At 43.4% G+C, this 17,807-nt stretch overlaps 1 protein-coding gene across 1 annotated transcript in view; it reads right to left on the bottom strand.

Annotated features, from left to right (window-relative positions):
- Window positions 1–9,492: 9,492 nt before the first annotated feature.
- The window catches only part of CMTM4 (CKLF like MARVEL transmembrane domain containing 4), a 29,525-nt gene continuing 21,210 nt past the window's right edge, over window positions 9,493–17,807 (bottom strand). The window contains exons 3-4 of the mRNA XM_021534723.4: window positions 12,652–12,750; window positions 9,493–11,807 (exon numbers count right to left, since the gene is read on the bottom strand). Of these exons, the coding sequence (XP_021390398.3) occupies window positions 11,634–11,807; window positions 12,652–12,750 (273 nt within the window). The 3' untranslated portion in view covers window positions 9,493–11,633. The remainder of the gene's footprint in view (window positions 11,808–12,651; window positions 12,751–17,807) is intronic.

Below are 17,807 nucleotides of genomic sequence, written 5' to 3' on the forward strand. Positions count from 1 at the left end.
TACTGGGCAAGGGGCACAGCTCAGAGCCAGCCCTGGGGACCAGCCACAGGACAAATCTTCTTTAGGGCATGAGATGAAAAAATCTAACCAAGAATTTGTTCTAACTATTGAGTAGACATTGTGGACTCAGTGCTTTTTCTTTGCAACCAATAACCCTGTAAACAACAAAATCCCCTTCAGGTTCATCCTGCACACACCAAAAATATACTGAGGTTTTCTGGTCATTTTTTCCATGTTGGTTAAAGTTGGTCAGCAGCAAACAAAATGTTCATTAGTTGCTTCAGGACTGCTTTAGCAGCTTGCAGTGAGGTGCCTGCCCAGAGAATTTCTTTACTGGCTTTTCAGTCCTGATGACTCTGATTACTTCAAAGCAGTTTGCTTTGCTTGCTTCCAGGGTCAAGCACTTCTGTAAGATCCCAGCCTTTTATTAAAAAATATCTGTTCCTGTGACTGAAAGAAAACATGGTTCTGTATTTTAGGGATATCATTAAAATGAGATTTAAAATAATTACTTCAAAGCCAGTTTGGATTGGGGTGGAAGGGGCTGATTCAGTGTTCTGCCCATATTCTGCCACAAATACTGCACCAAGTTCAGGGTCTGGGGCACGTGGAGGAAAAGTCAGCTTGGCATTTTGGGTTTTTTGTTTGTTTGCTTGTTTTTCCTCAACTGACAACATCAAAAGGGTGCTGGGAGCACTCTGCAATTCATGAGACAAACACAGCATCCCATCTGCAGTGTGGAGCCCTTAACTGAGTGCTGATTTGAGTGGCCTCCTCAGACACCTCTCAGTCATAATCACTCGTGTCCCATGGAGGAGCTGCTTCCAAAGCCCCCACAGCCCAATCCCTGCCCTCACTGCAGCCACCTGGAGTTCCTGGGCCTGCCTGAGAAGGAGTTTCCAACTCCAATTGTGGACAAATCTTTGTAGGAGCAATGCTAGAAGTTCCATTACCTCAAAGCCACTGACGGGAAGGGAAAGTGGCACCTCAGGTGAGTTCACACAGCTCTCACCTGCCTGAAGGGCTCTCTCCCTCCTACCAAGCTTTTACATTTCTCTGTGGACCTGTTCTGACTGGCGTAGTGATTTTTGGACAGGGGACACTAAGAAGTTCAAAAGACCTTTCCAAGGAATTCAGATACCTTTCCAAGTAGCTGTTTTAGATTCTGACTGAAGCAAGAGGCTCTGAACACTTACTCCACCTAACTGTGCTTTTCACTTGATACTGTTTGAAGTTCCTCAAGTCTTCAATTTCCATCTGACAGAGTCACTTCCAGGATGCCAGGGAAGAGCAGAGCATCTCAGTGCTCTCAGTGCTGTGGTGGTGGAGAACAGCCTGGTGTGCTGGAAAGCAGAACAGACCTGGGTGCTCTGCTCAGCAAGCCCCTGGTTCCACTCACTGTCCTTCTGCTAAGGATGTTCACTGGGCACAGTTCTGATCAGAAATAATAACATTGAATGGCTTCACTCCAGATTTGCACCAGGATACAAACTGCCTTCCAGGGGCAAATGCCACATGTGCAGCACGTGCACAGCAGCCCCAGCTGGCATCCTTTAATCCTCAGAGAGGATGCATCAGGGAGGCAGAAGAAATTTAGGTAAACACTGAGAATGTGAATTTTGTTACAAGATGCTTGAGACACCTTTTTGCATGGAGTATTAGCTTAAAAGTCAGGATCTTTAAAAAGTCAGGAATAAATAAACAGGAGTGCATCACAATCCACACTGTGACACAGATACCCACCATAGGACTTTGCTGGAAGAATTCAGTGTTTCGTGTTTTGTAAAGCTTCCAGGCCAGAAAGTAAAACAATGATACCCAGAAAATTTAAGTGTGGTTTTGTCTGGGACTTTGAGGAAGGAGGAGTTTGGGTGGAGAATTTTGGTTTGTGATTGTTAGGGTTTTTTTGTGGTTTTTTTTTTGTTTGTTTTGGGTTTTTTTTTTGTTGGTTTTTTTTTTTTGTTAGTTGGATTTATTTTTGGTTTGTTTTTTTTTTTTTATTGCTATTGCTTTTGTGGGGTTTTGTTGATTGTTTGGTTTTGGTTATTTTTTAAAAATGTCAATTTTTAAATCCATTTCCATGAAGAGGAGAATGCTGATTGTAATGCTAATTTTCACCAGGAAATATTTGTCCTTTTCTTTTATGGATTTTGGCCACAGCCCATCACATTTTTTTAGCCTGATCCATGAATAAATTAATTACAGTTTTCCTGGGAGAACGAAGGAAGATCCACTATCTAAAAGTTAGACAAAATAATTTGTTTTTGTTTTTTTTTTTAATTTGACAGCTGATGAAGCTTCTCCTGGCCCAGGAGCACCACGGATACCAGCCTGGGTAATGCCACAGTGCTGCTGGACAGCCCCACACAGGCAAAATGAACTGGCCCCTTGAAAGAGCCTCTGGTTCCCTCAGGGAGTCCTGCCCTTGTGCCACCACCTGTGCCCCGCTCCCCACCCGCCCCTGGTCCTTCCCCGTGTTCTGAGCGCAGCATCCACATCCCCAAATCCCTTCACAGACTCACGCATCCCCCGTGCCTTTCCACAGTTCTCACCTGCGCTTCCACCTCGTGCCCAAAGCACCTGGAAACCAAAACCCCCCCAGCATCACTTGCAGCCCCAGCCCGTGAGGCAGTGGAGTATTCCCCCACTCCCTGGGGCATTTCAGCCCCAAAATCCCTTTCCAATCCCCCATGAGCAGCTGCAGCCCCCAGGACGGAGCACTGCAGCGCACGGCAGCGCCAGAAACGCTCCCAGAGCAATTCCACCAGCGGCTCGGGAGCAGCAGGGCGGTTCCACCTTCTCGCTGCTCACCGCCCTCTCCCCGCGGCTCTCCCGGGGTTTCCCTGTAGCTCCTGGCGCCGGGCGCGTCCCGGGCCAGCCGCGCTGGGGCTGAGGCCGGGCCGCGGCACGGCCCGAGCGCCTCGGGCAGCTCCGGCCGCCTCCGGGCGGCTTCGCCCCGAGCGGGGCCCGCTCCCTCCCACCACCGGGACCAGGCGGAGAACGGGGCGGGGAAAAGCGAGCAAACTCCTGTGGGGAGATAAAGGCGTTTTAATCGGGAAAACAAAACCTGTGCACACAAGCAAAGCAAAACAAGGAATTAATTCCCATGGGCAAGCAGGTGTTCAGCACCTCCAGGAGAGCCACAGCCCCTGAACAGTGACTTGGGAACTCCATCACTCTAAACATGCCCCCTTCCTGCTTCTTCCTCCCTTCATATTCCAATGCCACAAGGCACGGGATAGCCCTGTGGTCAGCTGCGGTCATCTGTCCCGCTCTGTCCCCTCAGCCTCCCAGGCATCCCCAGCCCTACCCCAGCACGGCAGCACAAGGGCAGGAAAGGCTTTGGCTCTGGCGTGAGCTCAGCAATAACAAAAACATCTCTGAACTACCAACACACATCCAACACAGCCCCACACCAGCCACTGGAAGAAAATTACCCCAGCCCAGGCCACGTTTACAGATGAAGACACTGCTTTAGTACTTTAATGTGTCCATTTATTAAACAGGAAGTCCTTCACAAATGATTCCGTACTATATTAATTGGGATAAGTGTTAGAAAACTACCATTTCTCCTACATACAAAAATACAGACTTTTAACACTATGAAGAATGATCAGAAGAGTACCGTGAAAACCCAGAGAGCTCAAATCTTCCAATAACAGAAAGAAAAGACAGACAACTAAATAAAAAAAATTACAAAAAGTATTGTGCCCATATACAAAAGACTGGAAATATGAAATGACATTTAAAACTGATAAATACACGATTTAAATTATGCTGCAACAGCATGGATTTTAAAACCAAGACTGCTTTGTATTGCAAGACTTTACAATTCTTCAGCTTGTGAGTTTTTGATTAGCACAGACACCAAAGAAAGAACAACTGAAAGATGGTTACTGGTGTAGAATGAAGCTACACAAGGAGGTTGTGTTTTCTTGTAGAGTACCTTGCCTTTGAGCTTGGTCAAGCATTCCGAGGACACCTTTCCCAGCCAGAGCTGGCAGCTGCTGCTCTGCCAGCACTGAGTTCCAGCTGTGGGCACACAGGAAGGTGCTCCCAGCTGGAAGCACCACCTTGGAGCAGCTGCTGCAGCTCCAGGCTCTGCAGAACAACGGGAACTGCTCCAGGGCTGTGACCCGTCTCCAGGGGAATGTGCTGCCTGCTGAACCCTGCAGTCCTGCAGCAGGATCTGGGGCTCAGGGGAGCCCTGGCCTGCAGCCCCTGGGTGAGGGGCACGGCCCAGGGCAGGACAGGAGCCGGGCGCTGCCCTCGCACCACTCAGAGATGCACCAAGGCTTCTCCAGGACAGAACACTGCAGGATCTACTCCAAAAGCAAAGTACCAAGGGTATTGCACAGCAGGCTTGTGCTCATGATAAAAGGAAAATTGCATCCCCTTTGCTAAGCCTGAATAGAATTCTAACCTGGTGTTTCCATAATACCTCTGAGCTGTTTGCAATTACAAACCTGTCAATACAGCACCTGCAACCCAGAGAGATAAGTCTTTTGGTCAGGCCTGGATGCTCCCTCCTCAGAAGCTGCAAATCATAAATTATGAGCTAGAATTGGAATGTTTGGATTAGGCTGCAGAGTCTGTCTAGAGGAGCCAGGGTCAGTCCTGAGGATACAGACAACCCACACTGAGCATCCCTCCACAAGGCCCAAGGAAGGGAACCTGGAGCACCAGGAATGTGCTCAGGGGGCAGAACAAAGGACACACAACCTGTGATTCCCCAGGGTCAGATCCAGTGCACACAGGGAGAGAAGGCAGTGACCACAGCAGCCATAAACCTGGTGTTGGTGGGAACAAAGCACAACGAGGCCAGAGCTGCATTAGTGACTCACATTACAAAAATAGTGTTTACTGGATTCATAAATTTACATCTCTATTCCTGTCAATGACAAGTGTTAGTACCACACATGGAAGGCACCCTAGGTGAAGCAGTTTTTCCATATTTGTTTACAATTCTGTGAAAAGACATACAGAGTGTCAACTTCCGAATCAAATTTGAGCATTATAATGAGAAATAAATACATACTTTACTATTTTATTGTGGGTTCCTGAACCCTTACAAACTTCAACATATACAAATAGTTTCAAAATGACACTAACACAAAAGAGAGTAAGTCTAGACAGATACAATGATTAGCTAAGTCATTTGTCCTATTATGTCATAAATGTTGTGTCTTAAGTATAGAAGTCATTTTAAAAAGCAATAAATTGGCCGAAATATATACTTCAAAATATTTTCTTACTCCAGGACTGTGATGCATGAGTTAAAGCTGGATGAGCTGTAGTGCTAAGACACTCTCCCCTCCACAAGATCCAACACTAGAAACCGGTAAACATTCAAGATTAAAGTAGAAACAGTAGAAAAATGAAGGTAGCAATTGTTGTAATAAAAGGGTGCTAGCCAGGACCACTTTAACCTGCAGACATCAAGATAGCTGGAACATCACTACAAATATTTAGACAACACTACTTTTGGGATTACAAGGGTACCAAAAGCGATAAATCAGCCTAGTTAAGAGAGGATGTTTTCTTTCAGACACATGAAGGTTTTAATTAAATAGGTCTACTGAGACATTTGTCCAAAGCAAAACAATACAATACCCTGAAATTTCCTGTGCTCTAGACAATAGCTTGTGACAGTCAGAAGAGGCAGATGCTCATGTTCCATTCTGTTACTCACATCCAGATGTTATTAAAATAGCTGCAGGGACCAGCCCCAATCAAAAATAAGAACACCCCCAGATACTCTGTAAAACAACCTGGCTATTGCTTTTTAAATGCTCCTATGTCCTAATTCTGAAGCCATGAAGAAAGTTCCCATATTCTTCCATAAATGCCAACTGACTTTTTAAAGTTTTACCCCATGAAGTCCATGGGATACAGATAAAACCTTCATAGTATACACGAAGCTCTATGTTATAAATATGTCAATCAAGGTAACTATGTATACTGTATATAAAATTAAATATCTTCTGTTTGCCAAGTATAATTTAAAAAGGAATATCTGTGGGTAGTTATAAAAAAATATTTATTAACCCATAGAGATTAAAAAGCAATTTCACTAACTAGTCCATCCAGCCCATATGAAAGAGCTGCACTGGGATTCTGGATAGGTTACTTTACCTAATCACATTCCTATGATAAATAGACAGCTTTCATTTCTGGGCATATATAAGAACATTTCTGAAAGCTGCATATGCCAAAAGAAAATTAGATTGTGTTGTGTACTCTAAATTAGGCTACCAGAAATCACAGTGTAAGCAGATTTTTTAAAAGGACTATTTTTAGCATACAAATGGTTAAATTATAGACAGATCTTTAAAATACAACACACAAAAAACCCCAAAACAAAACAAAAAAAACCCCTAAAAACCCAAAAACAACAACAACAACAACAACAAAAAAAAACACCAAAACACAGAAAAAAAACCCAAAAAACCCCAAGGGAACCCTTTCAGGTTGGACAGCAACACTATGACTTGGTCAAGCAGATCTATCAAGGTGGCCAAGTGGCTGACAGGGAAAATAACAGACCAGAAAAAACCTCTGAAATTTCATTCAGAGATTTCCTGACTATTTTTATAAATTCATTTTAACCAACTCCCTCTGTCAAAATAGAGAGAGGAACAGGGCATTTCTATAAAGTATTTTCACACATTCCGTGGATTTTTGTACTGATTTCAGGATCGTTTTAAAATGCTTTTGTTGCCATTAAAACTCAACACACAGGACAACTCTATCTGCATATCTGCACAGTAATTCTGAGCTTTGCTGTCCCTCCAGACAATGAGCAGTCCATTATTTTATGCTACAAACAAGCCAAGTGCCCGATTTTCAAAATGCCAGCCCTTGGCATTCCTCCTTCCCGTGGGACTGAGCAGGGACCAGCCTGGATCCCCTCTGGAAGCTGAGTCTGGACAACCCCAGCCCTTCACCCCTGAGATCCCCATGACTGCTGTGGCCACTCCACTGTGGCTTCTTACTGTTCATGTCTCACTTTGAAAGCTCTGGATTGTCAAGTGTCCTCACATCTCCAATTCCTTATCAGACTGCCTTTTTATTATCCTGAATGCCTACTGAAGATTTTTGGCTCCAGAGCTTTCAGGACAAGAACTGTTCTTCATGCTCCTCCATGGACAAAGCTGTTCAGTATCCCAGCTGAGCAGGAGAGAGGATGTTATTTCCTACAATATCTGAACTGCTATTAAGTTTGTTTTCATTTTTTAATTATGCCCTAAAATCATTTTTCTTATTTTAAATTTTTGGTGAATTTTTTTTCCTCACAAAAGAAAACAATTAGAAATGATTACAACATGACACGAGACAAGAAAATAACAGATACAGAAAGAGGCCTAAGGAAGAGGAAGAAAGGATTGCATTAATAAAGCCACAGATTAGGTAAGCATTTTCTGTGCCTGCACACCCTCAAGGCAGCAGAGAGGTGACAAATACCAAATTCATTTAGGGCCCTTAAAGCTCATGGAAAGCTGTCCCAGAAGAGCCCAGTGCAGCTCCTTGGAGCACTGGCTCTGCCCTGGTGGGAGGGACACTCAGCAACGGGCACAACAACCCACAGGGGAACACAGCTGCTGCCTCCTCTATCTGCAAGCAGCAATGAAATACAGAGAGCTGAAACAATGCCACGGGACCAGAGTGACAAAGAAACACCGGGGAGTGCTTGTCACACCAGGTGACAAAGCCAATGGAAGAGCAGCACACGGTGCTCCTTCAATGAAATCCCATGTAAAAGACACCTTCTAACTGGAAGATGAGGAGCTGCTGCCAGGGCACAGATCTTTGCTGATGCTGTGCTCCTGAACCCAGCGAGCAGCACAGACTGCAATCTCGGAGCTCTGGAGCCACTGCCTGTCCCTCAAAGGCACAGGGAGATCCCTCTCTACCCCTCCCAGGCTCCTGCCAGAAATCCCAGGGCAGCACCAGCCTCCCACAGTCCCACGGGAAAGAACACCCAGCCAGCCTCCTGAGCCATCGGGCAAGGGAAGAGCACCTCAGCTGCCATCAAGGGATGATGGACAAATTCTGGCACTGCACAGACCAACAAACAAGGCTTAGCAAAAATTAAATATTAAAGCACTTGATCCATTAGGCACGAACATTCCAAAGAAAGGAAAAGGTGGAGAGGAAGAAGGAGTTGGCTTTACTCAGACACGGGACTGAGTTCCGCTGTGGCTTCAGAGCTGCTGCTGGGGCCGTTTGCCCAGCTCAAGGACCTGGCCAGCCTCAGCTGAGGATGGCAAATGAGCAGGAGAGCCAAACAGGCTCTCAGCACTGAGCAGCAGCTTCCGTGCTGCTGCTCCAGGCAGAGCTCACTGTCTAACATCACCATTTGTGCACAGGCTGCAGAATTCAGTCATGGCTACACCCAGAAATACACACAGACTCCAGGTCCACGGGCTCTATTGGCCAAAGGGGACTCATCCAAACTGGTACTGTTTCAAGCATCCTGCTCCTACCAAGTTCAACTGTTTGCTTTCATTTAGTTCTGTTTACAGTGGGGTTTGAGTCCCTTCATGGAGCTAAACAGCACCCTTAAGGGCTAAAAGAAATTATCCCTATGTGCTAGCAATTACGAGCAAGACTTAACTGGCTGAGAGAAGCAATTTAATGTCACTTAAAAAAAAAAAAAAAATTAAACTTTCTACCCTCTTTTCTTCCTTAAGTTTTTTTGTCTCACTGCAGTTTAGATAACAATCTTTAAAAAAATAACTCTCCAATACACTGTGTAAAATTAACTCGGGGGAATGAGCCATGGATACATCAAATGATCTTAATATTTCAAATATAGTTGTCTCTCACAGCTACTTTATTTCCCTTCTTTATAATCCAAATAGTAAATAATGTCTCTGCAGAGCAGTAAGTGCTTAAAATTTTCTAGAAAGTATATACTATACAATACTAAAATCATCTTTGGTTCCAAAAATAAGGAAATTACACATTTACATTTGCTTTTGTTTCACAAAGTGACTCAAATAGTGTTTTTAAAATTACTATTTTCTTTTGGATTCTGCCCTGAGAGCTCTGCTAGGCTCAGGGCATGATGTGAGTAATGAATACTGGCGTTCCCAGCTGCAAGAATGGGAATGCTCCTGCAGCAGCCCCAGGGCCCCATGGAGGTGTGGCTGCCCCACTCTGCTCCTGTCATTGCAGCTCGATGGGGCTGGGACCTCATTCCACAGAAAAACCCCAAATTACCCTTTTTATAGGCCAGGAAAGGTGCAGGGGTTTGAGAGGTACCAAATCCATAAACCTAGAGAGGCACAGGAGCTCCCAGAGCTTTGTCCTGACCACGATGGGCTCAGGGAGCACAGGAGAGGATCTGGGAATGCTCCTTCAGCCCTGGCCAGTGACACGACACACTCCTGACAAAATCCCCTTGTGACACCATCCTGTTCCCTGATTTCAGATGGCAGCTCCACTCTAAAAGCATGGATCCTTTTTTTTTTTTTTTTTTGTTTTGCCTGGTTTGGGTTTGCTTGGGGTTTTTTACAATCTTTATCCAAATTGCTTTGATGGCAGTTTACAATTCCTGACTGGGTATGCTTGTGCTATTTTTAAATTAAAAGTCTTTTAATAATTGACATTGCAAACTCTGCCAGTCCTGGGCAGTGCTGGCAAACAGCAGGGCTGCCACAGCAGTTCTTGCAATAACAAACTGTAATTTCTTACCACACTGGCCAGGGAACTGCCATGTCCTGCTCAGGGAATGCACCCAGGTGAGGCAACCCTCTGTGAACCAAGAGCTGGTTCAATCTTCTTTTAAACTGGTGTTCCCTTTGGCACAACATTCCAATAAAGTACAATAAAATGTTACTGTAGGAACTGGTAAACCATCAATCACTAAGAAGATGCAAATTTTCCTTAACCTCATCAGTAACTGAATTTTAATCTCCATCTTAGCCACTGAGGCGAAATGCACTGTAGATGTCAATACGTTCAATACAAAATGAAAAGACATCACCTTTGTCACCTTTTTTTCACTCATCAAAATAATTCTGTGCTGCTCAATTTGAATATTGCAGCATTAGGTTCACACTTTCACTGTTCCAGCTCCCTCCAGTATTATAAAAGCCCAGGCACTTCTCCTGATCTGCTGTTTGGTGTAACTTGTTTTTCCTGTTAAATACCTTCTCCACAACACACTGCCCGTTGTTCTTAAGGCTCTGGGTGCTGCACTCACCCTGGGCAGGGCAGCTCCAGCAGGACAAACTCAGGCAGACATGGCAAACAGTGCCACTAATTGCACAGATTTTCATTTTCCTCACACCACAAAGGAGTTCAATTCTAGAGATCTCCTCCCACACACACTGTCTTCACACAGGCAGGCAAATGCCAGATAATGCACTACAGAGATAAAAACACCAAAGAAACAGAAAAATATCAAGAGACATCTTCCTAATAATATTGTGACATTATCTAGCCAATTACTGCTGAATTTGAGTTCTGAGTAGAGAAAATGTAATTTATTCACTGGAAGTACAAGGGGAAAAAAAAAAGACTTCAGCTAAGTAAAAATATTTCTAAACAAATCAGTACAATCATTATTTTCCAATTAGCTAAATTCATTTTCCAAAGAAACTTAAGGGGAATAAATCTGCAGAAACACCCAGTTAAAATAAAAATCAGGTTTACCTACTACCAATTAAGGTTTGATTTTAGAAAAAACATCCTTCCAAAAAGAAATATTTACTTTGCATGAATCACAACATTGCAACCTGAGGAACACTTTAAAAGTACATAAATTTTTGCTAGCTCTTGCTTACCCTGAGCTTAGAGGGAAAGCAAGTTCTAGGCAAAAACTTCTAGAAATGTTGAACCTTTAAAAAAAAAGAAAAATGAAAAGAAAAGAAAAAGAAAGCCATGGCTGGAATGTAAGTCTATAGGCTGACAACCCCTTCATTCTCTACTGTGCCCCTTAAGCCCCTTTTCTCCACCACATCTCCTAATTGTATTCATTTTCCCACTTTGGAATGAAAACTGGAATGTGTCCCACAGCCACCTCCGCCCGCTCAGCGCATCCCCGTGGCCAGCAGCTCCAGCCCAGGCCAGCCCAGTCCAGAGTGGCCGGGGCCCTTCCAGCAGCCAGGAGAGCGTGGCACGGGTCCCCAGCAGCTGTGCAGAGGCTCAGGGCAGGAGGACAGACAGACAGACAGTTTGGGATGAGTTATTGCTGAGTGCCTCTGGCTCCTTGGCACGTCTGGCTGCTCCATCTGCTCCCGTGGGTGTCCCTCCTCCCTCAGCCAGCCAGGCAGGGCTGCTCTGTCTCTGGGGCAGCTGAAGGAACAGTGGATCTTCAGAGAGGGAAGGAAACCGCTGTGCAGTTAATCCAAAGCAAAGACAAGCTTCAGAACAGACATATATTATATATTCTGTGAGCTATATAATATATGCACATGTCTATGTGGAGGTCTTGAGGGGATCTTCCTTTGGAACCATCACCATTTTCTGCCTCCGTGACAGCAGCTTCTGGATCTCTGCACACGTGCAGGGCTGGGCATCCTGGCCACCCTCGGATCCACCTTCTCCTCCTTAAATAAAGCCAAAACCCTTATTCCATGAGGGAGCCAGTGCTGTTTTCCCTTTCAGTGCCACTGGGGTGGCTCTCAGGCGTCCAGGCGCTGGATCTCGGGCCGGTGCACCACCTCCCTGGACTCTGTCCGAGCACGGATGTAGTCGCTGCTCTGCCGGCTGCTCTGCTGCCTGCTGCTCAGCTGCCACTTCTTAACTGCCAAAAACGTGTTCACAGCATACACTGCCATTGCCAGGAAACCAAACACCTGCGAGGAGCACAAAGAGATGTCACAGACAAGTCGTGAAAACAAGAAAAGTAGTTTCACAGCAAAGTCCTCGGAATTTTCCCTTCCTACGTTATTTGCACTGACAAATCATCATAGCCTGGGAAATTATGTTTTTCTTCTCAATGAACTAGAGAATCTGGAAAAGTGGCTATGATCAATGATCCCAGAAAACAGACTTCTCTGACTACCAACATGACAATTAAACCCTGCAGTGCAGCCCAGTGTAAAGAACTCCCTTGTATAGAAACCTGCTCTTCATCCAGAAGCTCATTCATTCCTCTGGGTGCACACAAAAAGTGACAAGTCCAGAGCATCAGCCTCTATGCTTCTGCAGAACTCATGTGATTTTAGAAACCAGGTTAAAAAGTAAATAAACAAGAAAATAGTAAGAGGTCACCAACTCACACAAAAAGTAATTTGTTTGAACTGACTGTTGCAGATTTAAAACCCTGAAGTGCTACTACACTCACTCCAAAGAACAAAAAATCATCTGTACTGAGCAAGAACTACACAAATTATGTGTAAGCAGCTTCAATTTCTTACTTTTTGGCTCTATCATTTCCATAGGCTTGCAACATAGAACACCAAAGAGAAAGGCAAGTTCAACTGTAAAGTTCTCTCTGCATGTGATTTTTCTTCTGTTCTTGCCTCACACTTTCAGACAAAGCTCCAAGGATGTTAGCATTCTTAAAATAAGAACTATTTTACAGCAAAGTGCAAAAGTAGAAGTAAATTGTGATTGTAAAGGCAACAGGTGTATTCAATCAATAAGCAAAAGTTAATTTTAATACAAGGTAAGAGTCAAACAAGTTTAAATTCTTACCACAGCAGCAATTTCTGCTCCAGTTTTATGGTTTAAAGCAGCCAGTACTACAGAGGCAATGGAAAAGAAGAAAGTGCTGAGTCCAGTGTTGACCAGATCCTAAAAAAATAAATTCAGCAGCATTACTAAATGGTGATTGTTTGCTTTATCAGAAGTGATGACACAGAAGGTCGGATCAAGAAGTGCAGCAACCCTTTGCCAGCTCCTCTGCAGCTGCCCAAGTGTCCCACGAAGGCAGAGGCTGTCCCACAGGAGCAGCAGGAGTGTGAGCTGCAGTCCCAGGGCTCACCCTGCTCCACCCTGCTCAGTGGTGCTGACCCAGTCTGGCCAGCTGAGCTGCAGAACCCCTGCTCCTCACAACCCAGCAGAGCTCCTGCCCTGCCCAGACAGGAACTTCCCCACCCATGCCTTGAGGCCTGCATTGAAGAAAACTGCGTGTCCTGTGCCACTTCTGGGAGTAACAACTGCCATCAAGGTAAAAACAGAGCTTTTTATCTATTTATTGCAAAAGACTGATATTTCAAGCAGACATTTTAGAACATACATGCTCAGGGAAAACTGCTTTGCACCAAACAAAGGAAAACAACTTGCTACATACAGTTCCTGTCACTGGTGTTCAGATGGTGATGCTGCCATGCCTCACCTCAAACAGGGTCATTGACATGTCACTGGAACCAAAGGAAGAATTCTGAATGGCAGGTATTTGCACAAAAATTATTACATCAATACAAGGCTATCCGATCAGACTCAAGGGAAAAATATTCAAGGGTGTAAATAACAGACGAAACAAAGTCTAGATTCATTCAGGACAAGGTGTTCAGTGTGTTATCATGACACCTTTCACATCTGATATGTATGGACTCTGCACTGTCTGCATGCTCCCACTGAACTGGGGAACACCATTCCCAAACCACAAAATTGCTGTGAATGAACAGGTGAGGTCAAGGTGGAGGGATCAAGAAAGGACAATTCAGCAGAAACATCAAATCAGTGAGAAGTGAGTACTACCACAGACAGAAGGGATTGGAAGAAGACCTTCAATTTGAGATTACTGTGTTACTTACAGGCTTGAGGTAAAGAAGAAAACCCAAAAAACCCACACAAAACCACAGTGAACATGACAACTCCCATCATATAAAAGCAATCACAATAATTAGAATTCAAGGACAATTTATTCTACTTGACTCTCTTCTGCCACATGTAGGGCAGGCTCACTTCCTGTTACAGCTCCTTCACTTTTTCCATTTTTTTAGAAATTATTTTACTTTTTCCCCAAAGTGCATCTTGTGAAGTGCAATGAGAAGTCAGGCTTAGAAGATTTAAGACACAACTCTAAACTTACTTCATTGGGTATGAATCTCACGGCTGTGCTCCAGTTACACAGCACAAGGGCTCTGGAGGGAACAGCACTGCCCAGCCAGCCCCAAAACATCTCTTTTCCCAGCCACGATTACAGAACGCTGCAGGAAGTAACTGCAGAATGGAGGGTTCTGGCACTGTGTTACTCACATAAAACAATATATTTTGAGGGAACTGACTCAGCAACAGCTGGTTATCAAAACTGAGTGTCCAGACTGCACGAGGCATCTCCGTGGCCTGAGCCTCATTTCAAACAGGGACTTTCCCAAGGAACTGGAGAGGTTCCCATGGCTCATGGCCACTTCCACACTCATATGCAGATGTCACGAGCCCAGTAAGACCCCAAACTCTAATCAAATAGTAAAGAAACAAAAGCAAACTGTGGGTCTCACAAATTCCTACCAATTTTTCACCTGCCTGTGTACAGAGATTTTTTTTTTCCCTGCTCAAGCTCCCTGAGATAGATGCTACCTGAGATGTAGGACATTAAAACAAATCCAAATTCTATTAACTAGCCATTGCAGTTTTAATTACATAACTTTTGCTTTGCAGAGATAAAATTTAAACTTTATATAAAGAGCAGCAGTAGAAAGTAAATGGCATTAACAGTTTCTCTAAGCGTGCCCCTCTGCAGCTCTGAGTTTACAGCGCTAACTGTGCTCCTGCAGTTGCCAACACAAGCTGTGCTTCTCACCTGCACAAACCTTTTTCCCACTAGAGGGGAAGTCTCACTATACGTGCAACAGACCCAGCTTCAACACTTTCATCAAGTGTCCAAAAATTGGACAGTGTACAGAGAAGAACCATAGAAGTTATTGAAAGGAGGAGAAGATTTCTCACTGTATATGAATCAAAGAACCTAAACTGCCTTAAATATTAAAAAGATTGAGCTGTGTACACAAAGACTGCAGTGTTCAAACAGTTTAAAACACTGGATGTTTTAAAAGCTTAATATCAGAAAGCCAACAAAACAAAATCAACAACTGTCAAGTCAAGGCAGAAGTCATATTCAAAATGAAACGAATTTTAATTGTAGGAGACCTAACCATCAGAACAAACAGCCAAAGATGTATTTAATATTTCACCCTTTCACTTCATATAATCCAGGTTATGCTTTTTCAGACACACACATATTTTGTACTTCCTTAGTACCACACTTAAAGACTACATGGATGGCACATGATGGTCTATGATTTATGGGGTCAGATATGCTCATTAATTAATCCTGCTGGCCTCTGAGGTTTAGAATCTGTCACCCTGGGGACCTTTCCAAAGGGGCATCATATAAGCAAGAGGGCCAGGCCTGCCCACAACACATTTATCAACAAGCTCCATGTTACAAAAGGACCTGAAGGCTTCTTTCAAGCTGCAAAATATGAAATCCTGCTGAAATTGCTGATGCCCTTTCTAATGGACTTTGATATAAGTACATCAGCAACTTGTCATCATCACTGGCATTTTATTGTAGTTTACTTTTTACAAATAATATCAAATTCCACACAGATAATTCAACAATTTAATCTAAAGAAGTGATTCTATCTTGAGGCTTCAATTTATTCACCTCTGAACTCCACTTCCCCCATTTAAGATAAACCTTTCTAATGCAATTAACAACTGATTCACATTCATATAATAAGGCTGTTTTTTGAAAAAGCTAAAATGAAAATGATTTTATACCCCCAGAGCAGACTTTGGAGCTTAAGGAGCAATGACAGCAGAAACACTGTCATATATACATGTAATGGTAACATCACAGATGCAAATAGCAGTGGAGGTTCTTAATCCAAAATGTGAGAGCTACTGCTTAGAGCAAAAAGATAAGAAAACAAAAAATACACAATAGTTTTGGGTAAAGCAAAAGGAAAAATAAAAGAAAATAAACTACAGCAAGAAGCAGAGGACACTCCCTAAAATACTGCAAGTTTTTTCCACATAAGAGAAAATGAATAATCGTGACAATAAGAATAAACTAATTGAAAAAATATGATCTGCTTCAAATCTGTCCATTATGGAGCTCGAGTTCTTGCTATATTTATAGACAAAGTAAAACCACATCACAGAGGTAGAAAAATTTCCGCTGAAATTACAGCAACCTCATCAGACAAAGTATGCTGTGCCATAAAATACTATACAGAGATGCCATCCAGAACAGAATCACATCTTTGAGTTGAATCAAACCCACTCCAGGCTGCTGCTGCTTCCTTTCTCCTTTCCAAAATGATTTCAAATGAACAAATGACTTCTGGTCACTTGCAAGTTTATTTGCAAGTGATTCTGTTCAGTGCCCAGTGGTCCTGCCAGTCCAACAGAGAGCATCCAAGGCCATGGATTTACTCTCTGTCCCACTCAGGGGGAGGACAAGGCAGAGGAGATGCTGTAACTCACGGATGAACATGGGCTTATGCCAAGATAAATATTTTATGCTAGAAGAGGGCGATGCTTCTGTTCTGAGGATTCTGCTGTGAAGGTGGGAAGCCCCATTCCATGATTCTGTAACCATCCCACACTCTTGTTTTTAAGGGTCCAGGCAGGTATAGCTCATGGATTAATGAGGATGGAAAAGCTGAACTGGTGCTACAAATGAGAGCTCTGTTAACAGACCTGGCAAGAGCCACCAAGTCACTGCTGAAATCTCCCACGCTGCTGCTCAACATTTCAGGCTGGGCCATCACCAGGAGCTGCCTCTGACGCTCAGAGGCTCCAGTAGCATCTACAGGTCTTTATCCACAGCTCCCCACAGCTTCACACAAGCTTTAAGGAATCATTCAATCAGAATTCCTGCCCTGCCTCTTTATCCTGTACATCATCCTGCACAAGTGACCGGTACTCTTTAAAAGGCAGGCAGTGCCATATTGCAGTTGGAACTCATGTAAACAGAGATATGACATTTAAACTGGTGCCTACTCTTGCAATTTGCTTTCTGAAATCCAAAAGTTTACATCTTGATGGAGACTGAAGTGGCTAAACTAATGTATTCTGGAAGCACATTTCAACAGCCTGACTTTCCTACAAAAGGTGACAGAAGTCAGTGGCCTGCTGGTGTCTGATTTATCTTCCACAGAAGACAGAGCTCAAAGTAACCAGGTTTGCTGGTTTGTTTGTCAGGGGAAGGGAGGAGGAGTGTGGTTATTAATATTTTTTCAGTATTATTTTATTTTTTTTTGTATAATGACCTTAATTTTTCCTCCAATCAGTACTTTATTTGCAAGGTTTGGGAACATCATCCCTTGCTTGTATATGAAGTTATCAAGTTGAAGGTTACAAACATACCAGTCAGTCCTCTAAACCAAGCACCTCTGGTCAAACTCCCAGAACTTTGCTCTGTTATTAAACACTGTTTGAGTATTTTGCATTACAAATTAAAATGGAAACATCAAGCAAAAATAAGTGCTAGGTAGAAAAAACTAAATTAACCCTTTGAGCATTAATTGCCATCTCTTTTTTCCCCTAATATATTTAAGAGTTACCTAGGTAAACACAAGATACACATAAGCCCTGCTTTCCCAATAGAAGGCCCCATGAACATAAATTTCAGAAAGTTACTCTCACAAAGCAATAGACTACACCTGCAATAATTACCAAAATACAGGATGTTTCTTGTATTTAAAACTTGAGACTGCATTTATTATAGAGTAACATTTACACCATGCACCAAATAAGAACAGTTCATGAAGAGCCCAGAGGAAGTGAATTCTTACAGTTGTTTTTAAACTTATTAAATGTTCATTTTTATCCTTAATAGGTACTGCTATTTTGAGAGCAGTAAGTATAAGGGTCAAGGATGATGGACTTAATTT

Source organism: Lonchura striata, chromosome 11 (assembly GCF_050655825.1).
Source record: "Lonchura striata isolate lonStrDom1 chromosome 11, ASM5065582v1, whole genome shotgun sequence".
NCBI lineage: Eukaryota > Metazoa > Chordata > Aves > Passeriformes > Estrildidae > Lonchura > Lonchura striata.